At 52.8% G+C, this 17,335-nt stretch overlaps 5 protein-coding genes across 5 annotated transcripts; 2 read left to right on the top strand and 3 right to left on the bottom strand.

Annotated features, from left to right (window-relative positions):
* Window positions 1-305: 305 nt before the first annotated feature.
* Window positions 306-1,931, bottom strand: JN550_006658 (uncharacterized protein; the record flags this gene model as incomplete). Its single annotated transcript, XM_049318421.1, has 1 exon — window positions 306-1,931. The coding sequence occupies one exon, from the start codon at window positions 1,929-1,931 to the stop codon at window positions 306-308; it is 1,626 nt and encodes a 541-aa protein (XP_049171227.1).
* A 3,078-nt stretch (window positions 1,932-5,009) lies between these two features.
* JN550_006657 (uncharacterized protein) lies at window positions 5,010-5,614 on the bottom strand (the record flags this gene model as incomplete). The annotated part of the gene is made up of 3 exons (XM_049318420.1): window positions 5,010-5,107; window positions 5,174-5,458; window positions 5,533-5,614. 3 exons carry the CDS (start codon window positions 5,612-5,614, stop codon window positions 5,010-5,012), a joined length of 465 nt encoding a protein of 154 aa, XP_049171226.1.
* A 2,145-nt stretch (window positions 5,615-7,759) lies between these two features.
* Window positions 7,760-9,391, top strand: JN550_006656 (uncharacterized protein; the record flags this gene model as incomplete). The annotated part of the gene is made up of 2 exons (XM_049318419.1): window positions 7,760-7,913; window positions 7,965-9,391. The coding sequence occupies 2 exons, from the start codon at window positions 7,760-7,762 to the stop codon at window positions 9,389-9,391; spliced, it is 1,581 nt and encodes a 526-aa protein (XP_049171225.1).
* Window positions 9,392-10,024: 633 nt separating this feature from the next.
* JN550_006655 (uncharacterized protein) lies at window positions 10,025-11,818 on the top strand (the record flags this gene model as incomplete). The annotated part of the gene is made up of 4 exons (XM_049318418.1): window positions 10,025-10,621; window positions 10,672-10,742; window positions 10,839-11,396; window positions 11,455-11,818. 4 exons carry the CDS (start codon window positions 10,025-10,027, stop codon window positions 11,816-11,818), a joined length of 1,590 nt encoding a protein of 529 aa, XP_049171224.1.
* Window positions 11,819-12,913: 1,095 nt separating this feature from the next.
* On the bottom strand, window positions 12,914-16,478 carry JN550_006654 (uncharacterized protein; the record flags this gene model as incomplete). The annotated part of the gene is made up of 4 exons (XM_049318416.1): window positions 12,914-14,428; window positions 14,548-14,739; window positions 15,421-16,195; window positions 16,459-16,478. The coding sequence occupies 4 exons, from the start codon at window positions 16,476-16,478 to the stop codon at window positions 12,914-12,916; spliced, it is 2,502 nt and encodes an 833-aa protein (XP_049171223.1).
* Between the last annotated feature and the right edge of the window lie 857 nt (window positions 16,479-17,335).

Here is a 17,335-nt window from a genome sequence, read left to right as displayed (position 1 = left end):
GCACCAGGGGAAATCGACCAACTGATCATCGATGCGAAGAAATACCGCTGGTTAGATCCTGTGTAAGCTATTGGCACCGTCAATACAAAGACAGGATTACGACTGACGCATTCCAGGAATGTGGTCTATGCAGGGAAGCCTTTCGATGGAGAATTGGATGCAGCTTCATACGGCTCGCGTACACACTCTAATGCCTAGTGCTTGGACAATATTGTTGAGCATACTACGTGTACACGAATCAAATATGTCTATTATATCTCAACAACATAGAACTTATCAAGGATCTACCAAAACTCTTTGTTGAGCTAACTGTTCTCATCTTTCACTGGATGGAGAAACATGGGTGGCAAACATTCGCCTTGTAGATATGCATGCCATATCTTCTCGGCGTCATTCCCAGACCACCAGTAACTGGACGCCGGCCAAGGACCATCCACGTATCCATGCTTAGTGTATAGAAGAGAGGGGCTTTTGCCACCGGCTTTACTATGTTGAGGTCCTCGATGTATGGCTTCGTCAAGCTCCTGCGCTGTTATGTTGCTTGTAAATGAAACGGGGTGAGGTACAAAGACCGCTTTTAGGCCATGCAGCAGGGCAAAGGTTTCTAAAGTAGCTTCGCTGACAACCCACTGGCCGCGTTCTCGCTGTGCTTGGTGAACCAAACGCAGCAAGGACCGAGATGATCGGGTCATGCTCACAAACGACGCTCTTCTGGGTGTGGCTAAACCATCGGCAAAACCGTGAACACTATCTTCGTAAATCCAATCCGTACCAATGGGGTCAATCAGGGGCATGAAACTGATCAGGTCCGCCTGCTCACCAACACCCCACGTGGAGTCCTCCTTTGTCCGCACAGGTGGTCCTTTGGGAGTAAAATCAGTAGTGTGCACTGGGCCCCAGACCTCTGAACTACTTTGTTCAGAGTCGACAGATATGGCGAACTTCTGATAGGAATAGTCAAAAAGTTCTGGAAGGTAGAAACGGCCGTTTCGAGACCACAGATTGCGACGCGGCTGGTCCACTGCAAAGGCGGTAGCCGATGTCAAAGTATCGTACATATGGCCTGTAACTCGAAGGTCCATTTCTAGTTGCCAGATAAAGTCGAATTGTGCAAACTGGTGGGAGAATATCTGCAAGGCCTGATACATCTGGTCCTGTGCGCGATGTTCCTCAACTTTTGGATACCACTTCCTCAACGTACGTTCGTTGTATAAGAGAGCCATATCGCGGAATTCCATGGGGACGGATTGTTGGAGCAGTTGCTCATAAGCAACTGTGTCTTCTTCTAGTTGCACGTTCCCTTCCTTGATGTTAACTAAGAAAAACACCTGGAAATGCCCATGAGAATGGAGCGACGTCTCGGAAATAAGAGCACGCAGCCATACAAGTCGGGCTTCGGTATACTGATAGTTGTCCCAGGTCCGCAATACTATCGCCGTGCGCTCTGGTTGATTCGAATGATGATTTCTCTCGTCTTCCTCTTCGGTAGATGTAAACTTCGGTGGTTGCTGCCAGATCTCCCGTACATTGTTCAGATAGCCCTCATTTGGTCCATGTCCACCAGATACGCAACGATGCTGAAGCTGGCCCCATTTGACTTTAGTGAAGTTGTGAAGCTGCGAAGGCGTGTAGACGTCTAGTCTTGATCTAGCCGAGCTGCATTGATCTGCCTTCCCGAACACTGCTGCATCACCGAGTATTGGGCGTTTCGACCGGTCTAAATCGTAGTATGACAGCGTAGGTGCCACCCAGTCCGGGAATATTTGACATGATGCGTCTTGAGTAATCAAGTGCCCTGCGGCTTGTTTTGGTAGATATGGCACGATTCCCTCTCTCGATTTGCTCAAACGGCCCGCCGGTAGAAGTATCAGAACCGTCAAGGCGAGCACGGAGCAGCCTGCTACCCAAACGCGTCGTGTATGCGACAGCATCAGCGCTGCGACTGGGTTGCCGAACAATTGTTGAAATACTGCTCGATGAAACTCGGAGCAAGATCTTGATCTGAACTCGGAGTATAGAACTTATCACTGTGGGAAAATCTCACCATTTGTGACGTCCAAGCACCATACGGGCAGAGGCGCCCCTTCCGGAAAGCTGGGGTCGAATTCTGACGCTGGAGTGTCGCTTGCAGAAGTGAAAGATTGCGCGCGCACGCGCTGTTGGTTTGAAATGACCAAGCCACTGTACGGAGTGGATCTCTAGGCAGATGCTGCTGCCGAACTTGAGATGTTTTGAACCGGGCCGCTTGAGAATGCTGACCCGTAATGTGATGAAACGAGGCTTGATTGGTGGCCGAGCTGTATCTGGTGAGTGCTTGGCGAAGCCGGCGCTAAATGCGGAATTATGACTGGCGAGTGAGATAGCAACATGATATCATTGCTCCAGACAGCCGCCAGAAAACGGGGTTTCTCACCCTGCAAGCGCCGTACGAAGCACAGGGGGTGCAACGGAACCGAGATTACTTATCATTTTTCCTGAAACCAACAAGTCATGAGCGGTCAGGAAAAGTAACATGGTGAGTACCTGGTGTCGTTACCTACATTTCTAATAAAGGCGTCGTCGAGTGCCGATACGCCCTTAGAAAATTGTGCTCTTTTGTTGCCTGTGTATCACTATCCTAGCCTTACATGAACACCGACCAAAGAGCAGCATGAGGCCCTCTAAATATCATTATTCGCTTCTGCAATTAATGCTTTACGCAAATACACTACATGTTCTCTCTACAGCAGCCGAAGTTCACACCCAGTGTTATGCACCTAATGGTGTGGCGCACAACACTTCAAGTTACGGTGAGAGCTATGTCTTGTATGCATGTCCACCCGGTGACGATGGCTTCGCGACCTGTTGCGTAGGAGGTGATTTTTGTCATCCCGACAACCTGTGCTACAATCTTGGAGGTGGCACACCAGTGGTTTGGAGGCAATACTGCACGGATTCAAGTTGGAAGTCCCCAAATTGTAGTCCTCTATGCTGGCGTGATGGGACGGAGAACCAATCTAATGAAGATCCAGTAAGAGCCCAATTGCTATTGCAAGTATCCATTTCATCGAATGCTAACCTCAACGGTCTAGGTACAGCTTACAGCTTGCTCCGATGGAAAGTTCTGCTGTGGCCTGAACAACAACGACTGCTGCGATAACCATATGGGAAACTATGCGATTCAGGGCGTTCAGATAGGGCCGGGCATCACCTTTCCTGCGGCGACGACTACTCAAGCAACCATCACTGTTTCTGTCTCGAATTCAGCAACCGTGGCAGTCGGGGTTACCGAAGCACAATGCGGAAACTCCGATTCGAATCACTCTGCTCTCAGTGTTGGATCAGTTGCTGGAATAGCTATTGGATCTTGTGCGGCTGGCGCGATGTTTTGTCTTGCCGGCATTATATTCTGGAGAAGAGGCAGAACGTCCAGCAAATCGCTCCAACAGCAATCAACACCGGCGCCAACATATGCCTCTTTGCAACCGTCCTATACACCATCCAAGCCACATGTTATGTACGAGCCGACTTTACCGACACAGCATGTGCCAGAAATTGGTTACACTCCACGACATGAGCTTCAAGGGACATAGTGAGTCACTTAGGGATAGAAAAGGATACAAATATGGGCAATAGACATAGGGAACAGAGATGGAAAGAAGTATTCTCCCATCGTACTCGACTTATGGGGTAATACTTTACAAGTTGTGTAGACCTGCTAGATGGCGATACAAATAGCTTTCACTGTCATCTGAGATACGCAAAAACTCAAGAAGCAACCGATACATTGCAAATAGCATGCAGTATTTACATCTTTCCAACGCTTCGTTCTTTCAAAAGAGCCCTCACAATTCATCGCAGAACTGTTATCAACTATCGCCCGAGACGGGCGTGAGGCCGTTGCGCTCACAACGTGGGACCATTGAATATAGCCTTGTCAGCATACTGTAGCTGACAAGACACCGTTTTGATAGAACGGACAACATCAACATGTTGGTGGTTTTTGAGAGTACCTTGCACGGTCTCGTGCGTAGCGGATGACAGCCGAAAGGACTGAGGTATCTGAGTAGAAAGTCTGCTGTAGGATATGCGCCCACGTATTTCGACTTCCCCATGGGGACGGGTTCAGTGCCCTGCGGAATTGAAGTATTAGGAATATTGAGAATTTAAGGAAGTTGCTTTATGAATTTTCAATGCATTGGCTGAAGATCGGTATGCTTAATTTCGACATGAACTATCCAAGCGAGCGTATTTCAAACCTGCAAATGTCATTTTACCAGCTCTTAGTCTCTTCAACTTTCCCCAACATATAATATAAGGGCTGACAGAGAACCCAGATGACATAAATAGTAATGAACTGGAGGTCCATGGAGAATCAACACCATTCCGTATCAAATAGCTTTTTAGCGATTATAGCCTAGGGTCCACCTGTCACCTGTCCGCTCGTCCCGGTGCTAGAACGTGTCGGTAAGGGTCACTAACAACCCAGTACTTTATCGTCGTCAGAGTAAGGAGCTCAGTTCAAGCCGCGGGTCAAGAGTACAGGGGTATGGACTGAATCGGATAGAGGAGTTCGAGGCAAGTCCACCGGGTGATGATGGGACCCACTGCCATCGTGTTGCCCAGGTGCTTCCAGGTGGAATAGCACCGGAGCTCGGAAAGGCCAGTGCCGTTAGCGCGTATTTCTCCAGGTTTTAGGAAGCGCTAATTCGTAGCCGGTGGCTAGTAGTTGTTTTGATCCACAGCGCACGGGGCGCGGGATACCCACATCACGATCTTTGCGGGCCCAAAGCTAGAATTGGCACAACTCAATTGCCACGTAGTGGGTCTGGGGTAATGTATAGTCACGCGAGTGAGCGAGCGAGGGTTCGATGGGATAATAGTAACAGAATCTTTGTCTAGAGGTAGTAATGGCACCAATATACGTTACAGCTACAATGCTTCCACTCTATACCGCACGAGTTCCACGAACACCATGCGTCGTCGCCAGGTACCGCGAGAGGCGCGACATGCTGCGTTCTATACCATGTCTAGTATGCGTACAGGAGGAGGAAAGCCACCATCAGTGCGAAGAGGCCGGTGGCTTCGGCAAAGGCGAAGCCGAGGACGGCGTAGGAGAAGAGCTGGCCTGTAGTACAGAGGGACGTTAGTGCGTGGTCAACGCCAATGTGTCAACTCAATGCGGGGTATTCACCTCTCATGGACGGGTTACGAGCAACACCCTGGATCAAGGAGCCAAAGACCGTGCCGATACCGACTCCAGCACCAGCGAGGCCGACGGTGGCGAGGCCAGCACCTTGCATCTTGGCGGCCGCGAGGAGAGCGGCGGCTGTGGTCTCAGCAACAACACCTCGGGACTGCATGGCACTGCGGGTCATGGTAGAGCCCAGGGTGCTGCGGGCGCTGTTCATGAGCAGGCCATGTCGCAGCGACGGCTGACGGGTCTGCTGGATGATGGAGCTTTGGATGCGAGCTGGACCTGTACCAATTGGTGAGATGATGCACGCGACGACACGTTGCGTGAATTTTGTTTTGGGTTTGGATGAAGCTTACCCTGTGCAGTAGACATGGAACGGCTGGACTGTAGGGCCGCGCGGCGAGCAGCGGCGCTGCTGGTCTTGATAGCCCCGAACATGATGCTGAATTGAGGATGGAAGAAAAAAGCGATAATGTAGCTAGATTACAATGGATGGGAGGTTTGAGGGTTTTGTTGGTTTTGGGAAGAAACAGAAGGAATCAGTCCAGTTCGGTTTGACGACCTGGGGAAAACGGGGGAAAAGCTGGGGGAGGGGGGAGCTAGGCGGAAATCGGTGGGAGCTGGGCAGACTAGGAACTCTCGAGGATTCTTGGCCAGTGCTGATTGTGTCAAACATACGGAGTTACACCATCCAATCTCGGGGTTCTGCACTCTGCAGGTTGCTGCATATTGTCTTAGTCAGTCGTGGTGGCGCCACAACTGCTTGTCACGAAACGCGACGCTGGTTGGCTGCAGGTTCAGGGGTCCCTTGTGGGTGGTTGGGTAGGATTCAGGGGCGTGGTCCTTCAACGTGGGCTTCGGCTATAATTCTTAAATACTACCCGTTGCTCGTTCTCAAGGTAAAAATTGTGCCGTATGCACCATATGTGCCAGAGGGGTTGTGAATGTCTACCATGCTGTGACCAGTACACCAAGCTCAAATCTTATAGCAAGCACTCCACCACTTCTCGCCCACGACGACGGCAATATAGATATACGAGTGCTATTCAACCGATCTACCTCTAGAGTATACTTACGGAAGTCCGATTCCCACAATCATGACATTGTGCGGTCGCCGGGCTGGTGGGATGTGGTTCGATGCCGCAGCTTGTAGAAGATTATATCCGAACCGACCAAAGCGACCGTTGAAAGAGCCGACCAATCTGAAGGCGATCTGAATAAGCGTTGGTTGCTGCTTTTCCTCCTGATCATCTTCGCATTCTAGCTTCCACCTGCCACGAGGAGAGCAGACTCGAGAGCACGATCCTTGTTTGATACCAATAGCGGCAGGCCGGTTCCTCTAGCGCGATGCAGGCGATGCGGCATCTCCTCACCAGCACAACGCGTCTCCAGTGGGTTTCGGGCAGATTGCAAACCATGGGTCTGGGAAACATCGTACTAGTCAAGGACCCTTAAGACGATGAAGGCCGATTTCGAGTTTGCTCTGCGAGGTTCACCAGAGGATGGGGTCGAAGCCCCGTAAGGCACGCTTCGCACCTGCATATACGTGGGCATGGGATTGTGGGACACGGTACAAGAGTTGGACCATTCACAGACTTCCCAAAACGATATCGATGACATGACGCGCGGCACCGTAGGTTATGATAGTGTGCACCTGAGAGAGGCTTGACCCACTAGTTATACACTAACGTATAATGAAGAAAGGAACGTCAGGACAAAATTAAAACTCGTAGCACCAGTATAGAGCATCACAATTGTGCTGCTGCTTGTTGACAGGGTCTGTTGAGCCAGTCGTACGACTCTCACAAGATTCTAGCGCCACTTTTAGGAAGCCGATGTGGGATGATGCAGACGTAACAAGGCAGGGTTGAAGTGGATTTGCTCTGGAATTGAACGGGTTCAATCGCACACCCGATATGTTGCTGGTAATCCTGGTAATATTATATGTCTATGACAACGTGATAGTTACGCAAGGGGAACTGCCTATAAAGCTCATAAACGAGAGTTGAGCATTTGCTGCCATTCATCGACCCACATGGTGAAGAAACTGTATCAATTATGGTAGAAGCAATAGCTACTAACTGAGCTTTATTTTTTAAGGCATCGAAATGATAACTAAAGTCTGATGTCTTTGCGGTCTGGCTATACATTACAATCATAGCAAGATGGGAGCTGAGCGACCGACATTCGCGGTGGATTTGGCTCCAAAATTGGCATTTTACTTAACACATTGAACTTGGAGGCTACGCTGTGGGTACTTGAACATGCAATATTCGACGCTGCATCTTAAATCCAGCGTTGTGCTGCTCCACTCTCGACTTTAAGCCAACATCGGAAAGGTATACGCAATGCAGGACCAAGTGATGGGCGGGGCAGAGGCTTGGGAATGGGGCAGTGAGCACTAGTGATAGTGGCTCTGCGGGGTTGAAAGGTTGAAAAACACCTGGAGACCCACCCTTCCGGTTAATAAGTTAGTTAATCTACTAGCGTGACTTGTATAAGAGCTGGGGCAACAATCTCTCCCTCTTCTGGTGTACCGAGCTCATGGACATTCAACTAGGAATCCTTCGTTAAACTATCATCATGAGTGGTATTAATCCTATCATCCCAGGCTTCGCACCCGACCCGTCTGTGGTCAGGGTTGGAGAATGGTTCTTCCTAGTTAACTCGACTTTCCACATGTTTCCTGGACTCCCCATCTATGCATCGCAAGACCTGGTGAATTGGAAGCACATAGGTAAGCTTCAGAGCCCATTTATCAACTCAACTACGTACTGATTGACCGTAGGAAATGCATTGCACCGTCAAAGCCAGATGAGTCTCAAGAAGTCCGACACTAAGCTATACCCTCAAGAAGATACCGGCGAGGTCCTTCTGGCTACTGGTGGCTTATATGCTCCAACTATCAGGTACCATAGAGGGATATACTACGTTATCTGTACAAACATTGTTCATCCGGCCGAGGGAGCTCCTGATGTGTCGGAGAACTTTGTCCTATCTACCAAAGACATATGGGCCAACAGTTGGAGTGACCCCGTCTACTTTGAATTCCAGGGAATTGACCCTAGCTTGTTGTTCGATGACGATGGGAAGGTGTACGTTCACGGATCTGCGGCACCGGGACCTTTCACGAAGATCAATCTCTTTGAGGTGGACTTGGCAACCGGAAAGAAATTGTCGGACGAACGTACGATATGGGGAGGCACTGGCGGCATCTATCCTGAAGGTCCGCACATGTACAAACGAAATGGCTGGTACTATCTTCTCATCTCTGAGGGCGGTACCCACGACAACCACATGATTACCATGGCGAGGTCCCAGGATATTTGGGGGCCATACGAGCCTTGTCCCCAGAATCCAATTCTCACAGCTCGAGGCACTGGTGAATATATCCAGTATACCGGACATTGCGAGGCTTTTCAAGATCAAGATGGAAACTGGTGGGGGGCCTGTCTAGGCGTACGCAAGGACGCCAAGGGCAGGTTCATCATGGGAAGAGAGACGTTCCTAACCTCGGGCAACTGGAATGGAGATTGGCTATCTCTTGATCTCGTCAAGTCCAACATCGAAACTCTGAGTTCTCGAGAGAAGTTGTCCGACTTACCTCAAATCGACAAACCGGGCCTGGATATTCTGTACATTCGGGATGCGGATTTCAGGCGCTATCGATTTGATGGTCACAAGAATGGAGACGTGACGCTCATAGCTGCAAAAACAGATCTGTCTGCGCCTGAAGAGTCCCCGACGTTCATGGGCAAGAGACAGAGACGCTTATGTGGCCAAAGCCTCGTAGACATCACCCTGTCAGATATCGCAGTTTCCGCCGACGTCAATGTGGGATTAGCCTGTTATAAGGATGAACACCGATACCTCCGGATCTTCTACGATGGCTCGGATTCGACGGTGGTCTTTGAGGTGGTCAACAATGCAAAGAAGATTTCTCAAACCAAACGGACAGCAATAACGCTCTCTCAGAACACTGGACTGAGCTTCAAACTGCAATACACGGAAGACCAATACGAGGCACTCTTCCGCGTTGGTGGGAAATCTGGAAACCCGGAATGGTCACTTTTAGAGACAGTGGACACTTTGGTTCTCACGGGCCCAGACTTTGTCGGTCCAGTCATAGGTGTTTTCGCAGTTGCGGAAACTGACGCTGAAGTTCACTGCACATCGTTGGTCTTTGACGAACCATTGGCTCAGAAGCCTCATTGAAGACACGCGTTCTACATAGTCAAGACGCCGCTTCTGGCGATGGAACAGTCTTTTCTCACATGTTCATTAAACAAATAGTATTTACGTTGCTAGTCATATCAGTCTCTTACATGGGGCCCGGCCGGTGAAAGTGTTTAGTTGATTTGCTTCCCCTCTTCTGCCCCAACCCAAACGCCAGCCCAAGGGCATTTAGCCGGTAAGTTGGTAAGTCTTGAAAATCTGAGACCCGCGACTTTGGCAACTTCGACACTAGCTTCCCAGTTTCCGCCAATAACGCAGTTTACCGAATTTCAAGGTCGACTTGGCCCCCCTGGCGCCAAGTAGCAAGCGCACCTATGGGATTTGGCGCGGGCGGTGAGCGTACGAATGCATGCGGGGACCCCATGCCAACCCCAGAATCGCCAGTTTTGGAGAATCTTGGGGTCGGATAAAGATGGGGCTTGGCTAAAAGGTCAGTACGTAGCGAGTATTTATCATGATATTAAAGACTCACTTATTTCCCACCTTACACGGGCTCGAATGATTCATGCTCATCATAACCTGTCACTGGCACGATTCTTATCTATATCTTGAGCAAAGAGCAACTCCTTCTTTTCAGCAGGTTGAGTCAACCGATCGATATACTCAACCGCCATGGCGTTTGGCGCACCGAAACGGACCCAAAAGGTGGTTCCCCAGAAGCCACCCAAGGGCCACTTCTTCTTCGCCGGGCGGACCTTTGAACGGGTTCAATGGTGGAAGAGAACGAACCTTCGCACCCTTTACATTTACATCATAATCCTGATCCTCACAAATACCGCCAATGGCTTTGATGGGTCCATGATGAACGGTCTCCAGGCCTTGACCTATTGGCAGGAATTCTTCGACCACCCCAAGGGCGCGATCCTCGGCTTGTTCAACGCCTCGATGAGCCTCGGGTCCTTGATAGGACTGTTCTTCACACCCTACCTTATCGACTGGCAAGGACGGCGAATCGGTGTCGTGATCGGCTGTCTCATCATGCTTCTTGCTGTCGGCCTGCAGTCCGGCGCCCAGAACTTCGGCATGTTCGTGGCCGCTCGTATAATCATTGGCTTTGGGGATACCATCGTCCTTGGTTCGGCGCCTCTGTTGATCGCCGAGATAGCGCACCCTCAAGACCGTGCTGTCCTAGTGACCCTAAGTGGAGCCTCGTATCACAGCGGCGCGTTCATTGCTAGCTGGGTCACATACGGTACATTGCAAATCCAGGTCAGCCTTCCAGTGAAGACCGCTTCGATATACAGACTGACACCATCTAGAGCGATTGGTCATGGAGGCTTCCAAGTTTGCTCCAAGCTATCTGCACCGTGGTAATCGTTGTGATGATATGGTATGTTTCTCGCTCGAAGAGGCTGTTTTTACCTTGAACCATGGAACGTGGAGCTGAACGTAATTGGACCTGAGGCTGACTCTCACTTCCCATCAGGTTCATGCCTGAGAGTCCACGATGGCTCATAAACAAAGACCAACATGAGAAGGCGCTTCACGTATTCGCAAAATATCACGGCGAAGGGGATGAATTAGATGAATTTGTGCAGCTTGAATACGCCGAGGTCAAGGCAGCCATTGAACTTGACAAGACGACCGGACAGACAAGCTGGAAGGACTTCCTCAGCACCAAAGGCAACCGTAAGCGTATCGGCATCATTACGGCCATCGGCTTCTTCTCCCAGTGGAGCGGCAATGGCTTGATCTCGTATTACTTGTCGACCATTATGAAAAATGTCGGCATCACCAACCCGCAGACCGTTCTCGGTATCAACGGCGGAATGAAGACGGAGGCTCTGGTCATTAACTTCGTTTTCGCATTCCTTACTGATAAGCTGGGAAGGCGTCCGCTGTACATGCTTTCGACCGTCGGAACATTCGTCATATTCAACATCTGGACCATCATCTCAGCCAGGTTTGCAATCGACCCAACGAACCAGTTGGGGTACGCCTTCGTTGCCATGACATTCCTATATGGGGTTTTCTATGATTTCAAGTGAGTTGCCTCCAAGCTCCCCCCGCCCCTTGGAGCGTCTTAGCTGACTGCTTGCCAGATCGGGTCTGATGGCCAATTACACCACGGAGATATTGCCGTACGGACTCCGTGCGAAGGGCTTCACGTGGCTGAACTTTTGCGTCACCCTGGCGCTATTTTTCAACCAGTACATCAACGCCATCGCACTCGATGCCCTTGCTTGGAAGTACTATATCTTCTACTGCGTTTTTCTCGCATTCGAGGTAGCTATCATCTACTTCTACATTGTCGAGACTCGCTACACCCCCATGGAGGAGATTGCCAAGTTCTTCGACGGCGACGACGCTGTGGACGTGGGTGAGATCGCAACGGCCGATGTCAAGGAGAAGGGAATTGTGGTCACTGAGCACAAACATGTTGAGGTGGCTGCACGTGAGCCTTAGTCTTCTGATATGCTCAGCAGGGTCGACCCCCCTCAGCTCAGGACGTTGTTACAGTTAGACACTCTCAGGTGATTCAACTAAGCATGCTAATCAGAATTTCACTTTGTCTTTCCTAATCTAGAGACAATAATCCATGATGGTCATGGTCTAAGCAGCACTTTTCACAGCTGTGTGGTAGAATTCATGTGCTGGGCGTCGAGTCAACGTCTTGTTATGACAACTCAGACCCTCTGGCCACTGAGAAGAGGGTTCTCTTGAAGATTGACGCAGCTGCGTCCCAGACTCATGAATTGCAGCAAGTCTGAAGCATTCCACGGAAAGCAATAGAGACGCGCGAAACAGTCTTCACAGCACGGCACGACATCGAGGATCCATGTCAAGTACGGAAGGCAACTTGATTCCCGTCTATATGGCACAGCCTGGCACGGCACCATTATACATGCAGTCCAACCCGGATGCCTACAGCTGCTGATGCAGGCCTGACGGCAAGTCGAGCGCTCTAGTCATCCGGTCTTCTGTCTATCGATCCGTGTAGCTTGAGCTACAACCATGTGACATCTTCGAAGATCATCCATCCATATGCCATGTTTTGCCCTACCATCTCCTTCCCGACCGTCCTGCCATTGATTAATCCCAAGACATAACGAAACCCCTTCTATCTCGCCAATTTTTTTAAAGGCCGTGAAAATATCAAACAACTATTCATACAGCGTGAAGGTACATCGGCGTAATGCGATGATTCGTAATAACATATCTTGTCCACCCCGGGTGCACTACTCAGCGAAGGTTTCGAGAATAGCGACTGACGTGCACTAGAGCCCCCGTGGCGGATTGTCCAAAGGCTTATATTCTTCTTTGGTGTATAGCCGCGAGTGATCCCCATCTTTTGAGCCATCAAACGGATAGAGGCTAGCAGATTTAAAAGACAGATCAACGAAAAAGGACCGCTAAGTGGTATAATGCGGAGTCAAGTTATGAACGCGCTCGCTGCAGGCATTCTGAAAGTAAAAGAACCAGACATTACTAGTGCATTATCTTCGTCACATGGTCATTCCCTCAGAAATGGGAAGGCCTTTGCTGAGCGGTCGCCAAGGCTCAGCTAGTTCGAGTAACATTGGTACCGGGGTGAATAAATGCCATGGAGGCCAGTTCGGAAAAGCGTCGCACGATGTTGGTCGTTCCGCCCGTGACCTTGGCCTCCTCCTGTATAAACTTCCTGGCGACAGCCAACTTGCTCTTGGGGTCTGTCTCGTCCAAGTGCGGAGGCAGGCTACTCTCAAAATCAGGGGGAAACCCCGGCGACAGCGCACGCATCACAGCGATGGAGTAAAGGACATCTCGATTCTCCCGACCATCCAGCAGCGTTCTCATCCTAGAAAGAATCGCATCTCGGCGGGTTACCATGTCAGGAGTGGGAGCTTGGCCTGCAGGCGGCTGGACAAGTAGGAACTCGCCAAGGTGATACCAGAAGTCCAGCTCGCGGAGGCGGTGATAGTCTCCCTGCGGGGGAGGCCGCACCAGCGAGTTCTCCTTCGGGCTGTCGCCTGACAGAAGAGCATCGAACATGGCAACGCGGTTTCGAACCTCGGGACCGTCATTATCGGGCGGAATAACACTGGGCTGGTTGACTCTCGGCTGGATCGTCGAGTAAACTAGGCACGTGAGGTCCCACACAACCCGGAACTCCAGATTGGCAGAGTCGGCCATGGCTGAGTTATCGTTTTGGTCTGTCTTCCCAACGATGCTCAGAAAGCCGGCCAGTAGCTCCGCTACGGCCTCGGTCGAGACGACCATGTCAGAGGCAAATTCCTCGGTAAACCATCTGGATTCAAAGAAACTCTCCAGTCCAGGGCCGTATATGTCGGCGTAGAGACTACGGATCTCGTCGTAGGTGCCCTGGGATAACGGCAAGGCGGCCTTGGGGGGCGGGCTGCGGCCCCAACTCACGAGCTCACTGACGCGCATCTTCTTGACTGGTGACCCAAAGTAAGCCGAGGTGTCCTGGTGCAAGCACTGTGCGTGGTGTGAGACAGGGTGGTGCAGATGAGAAACAAGGAGAGGACCACCGCCTCTGAGACTGGGGGTGTGGTTCGACAGCCTCTGGCCAAGAGGACTACTGGGGATGGGCGCCACTGGCTTCCTGGCAGGTGGGAGGTGAGGTGTCGACGTACTCGGAGGTGCACCTACGCTGTCTAGCGCAGGATCAATGGCAGAACCGTAGTCAAAGTTCTCGCTCTTGATGTTCTGCGAGGTGGAGCGGGCGGGCTCATACGAGTGGCCAGGGGTGTTGCTGGAGGAGGAGGTGCCAGAGTGATAAGAATTTGGAAGCACTGACGGGAGTGATGCGTAAGCTGGCGCCGAGCTGTTTGCAATGGCGGACGCTGATGCGGCGGGCGGATGCGGATGCGGGTGCGGAGGCGGATGGGGAGGCGGCGGAGGCGGCGGCGCAGGCCCGTTGGACGGCACCGAGGCGGGAGCCGGGTGGTTCGGCGCGGGCTGGATGCTTGCGGGATGATGCTGCTGCTGCTGCTGCTTGAAGATGGGGTCGTAGCCCAAGCACTCACGCTTCGACTTCTGGCAGTTCTTGCAGATCGGGTGTTGCTCGTCGCACTGGGGGGTGGGTCAAGGTTAGCATGGGCCGCGACAAGCCCCAGGAGAAGTTGTGGTGTTTGCGATGATGTGTAATGAAACGAGACGTGAGGCTGCGGTGAGGGAAAACTGCAATTGACCAGAAGATGGAGGCCGTGTGGAGGCTCCAGGTGACCCGGTGCCCCGGTGCCCTGTGCCCTGGCGTCACTGGCTGCCGAGCTTGGTGGGCTGTAGCGTGGCTTTCGTGGGCGCGCTTCAAAGCTGCGCGAACCGCAGGCTGCAGTACTACGAGCAGCGAGGAACTTGACTTCGCGTGCGGCCAGGGATTGAGGCTACATGCGTGCGTATGTGCGTGCGTGTTCGTGTGTATGAGCTCAGAGCCCTGGCTGGCGAGAGCGGCGAGTTCTACATGCCAGCTTGATCTTCTAGCAGCGACACCAAGCTCTCTGGTCCGGCTGCGAGCTTTGGGGCTCTGACCTGAACGCCGGGCGGCGCGCAAAGGGCTTGTCTGAGCTTATAAGAAGCGCGATCCGACCTTTTGGCTTGAGTGCGGCCGCTGGCCGGAGGCACCACCTATCATCCCAGCTGCTCCACGGGTGGGTTTCGGTCGGTCGGGTGCGTTGCTCGCTCGCTCGCTTCGCAGTAGCTCCAGTCAGGCGACCCCCCAAGCGAGGGCACGAAGCAAAATAAGAATCCACTTTAAGACTCGGAGCGGGAAGCACGCATTTCTTTCCTTCTTTCTTCTTCTCCTTCTCCCCTCCATTTTCTCGCGTCGTGGCAGTTGGATGGGGATGGGAAATACCGCCAATTGGCCGGGAATGGGAGAAACACGGAATGCAGAACCGAACGTACCTTGATTCGGCGCTTGCGACATGTCAGGCACCCTGTTTTTGTCCGACGTTTGATCTCCTGCGAAGCACACATATGACCCGGTCAGCCTACGTCCCTTCGCTCGTTGGATGTGTTCTATCACGAGGACAAGCCAAGTAATTGAATGTGTGTGTCCCATTTACCTTCTTGTTCCGTGGGTTGCCCATCATGGCCCGAGGGTCGTTCGGCGGGAGCGCGTATCGGGGCCCCATGACGTCGGGCGGAAGACTGTAAGGATTCCCTGCCATGGGGACCGGCTGTCCGTAGTACGGCATGCCCGTCCCCATACTCGCCTGCACCTGCATCATCTGCTGCGCCATGGGGACTTGTTGCGCTTGCTGCTGCTGCACAGGGTCGAACGTGCGCATGCTCGGCAGAGACATGGGATGATTGCTCCCCCCGGGCGTGCTGGGACTTCCTCGGTACAAATCTCCCGGCTGCCCAGGCGCGTTGGCGTACCCATAATGCGCGTTCATGCCTGGAGAGCTGTACGTCGGGCTCGGGAAGCCGACGGGCGGCCGAGGGTGCCCTGGATGCTGCGGCGGGTTGGACATGGCGGCGGCAGCAGGCGCGGGCGATCGCCGTGTCGAGCCGTTGTGCTGCTGGCTGAGAGTGTCGGCCGGCGCACCGTGGCTTGAAGCTGGCGCCGGCGTCGATATCAAAGAGTGTAGATCGGTAGCGACTGTAGAGGTAGGCACCGTAGTATTAGAGTGGGCGGCACCAGGCGCCTGCGAGAAGTGTCCCGACGGCAGTGATGATGTCGGAACCAAGGTGGTCGCGTCGGCCGCTGGATTATGAGCACTTTCGTGGGCTACTGCTCCCGCTCCTCGCTCTGCCTCTGCTTCTGGTACTGCTCCCTTTCCCCCAACCACGGCCTCAGTCGCTCCTTGCGGCGCCGGCGTATGCGTCACCGGCTCTCTATCCTCCGTTCGTGGCTGGTGCTGTTGCCGTTCCTGTTGCTCTTCTTGTCCTCGCCCGCCGTAAACATGTGCTCGCGCCCGGTCCTGGTTCTGGTCCTTGCTCTGGTTCTGGTCCTGGTTCTGGCCGTGCTGTGTGTCCGTCCGTGAGGGAGGTTTGGTGTGTGTCCCGCTCGCGCCCCGGGCGTGTGACGGCTGTGACGGGGTCCTCTCCAGGATGGAAGGATCAAACTGCTGAGCGGCGGTGGCCAACTTGGGACTCACAACAGCTGATGGGGAGCCATGGCGGCCGCTGCTGATGGTGGTAGTGGTGGTACTTGTGTCCTCGCTGGCTACAGCTGCGGTGACAGGTTCAGGTTCAGATTCAAGTCCAGATTCAGGTTCAGGTCCAGGTCCAGGTCCAGGTCGACGCCCACGTTCACGTTCAGGCTGAGCTTGAGGTTGAGCCTGTGCCAGCGCCTGTGCCTGTGCCTGTGGCTGTTCCTGTGCCTCTGCCATTTTGATTTGATTTTAATTTGAGGATTTTATGGAGCCCACCCAGAGCAGGAAGCAGGAGCAGGGGGAGGGCAATCCGAACCCGCGCCGCCCAGGGTGTCCAAAGGGAACGAGAGCCGACCAGGGCAGGTCGGTAGCCAGAGGCTGGCGCCGGGAAACAAGGGACAGGACACAGGCGCGCGCAGGGCAGGCGAGGTGCCAGTGCCAGTGCCAGCCAGCGTTGCGATGCGATGCGTGCTCGCCGGGGGGGGGAGGGTGTTTCGACGCGACCCTGGGCCGAGATTCCAGCTGCTAGCTAGGTTGCGAGCCAACTAGTCGCATTGCTCCGTGTACATAACGACGTTACTAGAAGAAGAGCGTTGGGGCTAGCGCTGGCCGCTGATTGCGGACCCCGGGGGCCTGGAGAGAAAGCGACTCGCTCCGTGGCACGAGAGGCTGGCTATTGCTCCTTTGGTCCTAGCGCTATGCCGTGCCCTGCAGCTCGTCCAATTCGGTGGGATTTGGGGCGGCCTGGGGGGGAGGAGGGGGGAGGAGGAGGGGGAAGGAAAAGAAAAGAGGGAGGAAAAGGAAAAAAGGGAGGGAGGAGAAGGGGAGGAAAAAAAAGAGAAAATACGACACAAACTGCTGAAGGCAGTTGAAGCAAATG

This window comes from Neoarthrinium moseri, assembly GCF_022829205.1.
Source record: "Neoarthrinium moseri strain CBS 164.80 chromosome Unknown scaffold24_Wmoseri_CBS_16480, whole genome shotgun sequence".
In the NCBI taxonomy this organism is placed as follows: domain Eukaryota; kingdom Fungi; phylum Ascomycota; class Sordariomycetes; order Amphisphaeriales; family Apiosporaceae; genus Neoarthrinium; species Neoarthrinium moseri.
Note: the sequence above shows the minus strand (reverse complement) of the source record. Positions and strands in the feature narration are given on the sequence as shown.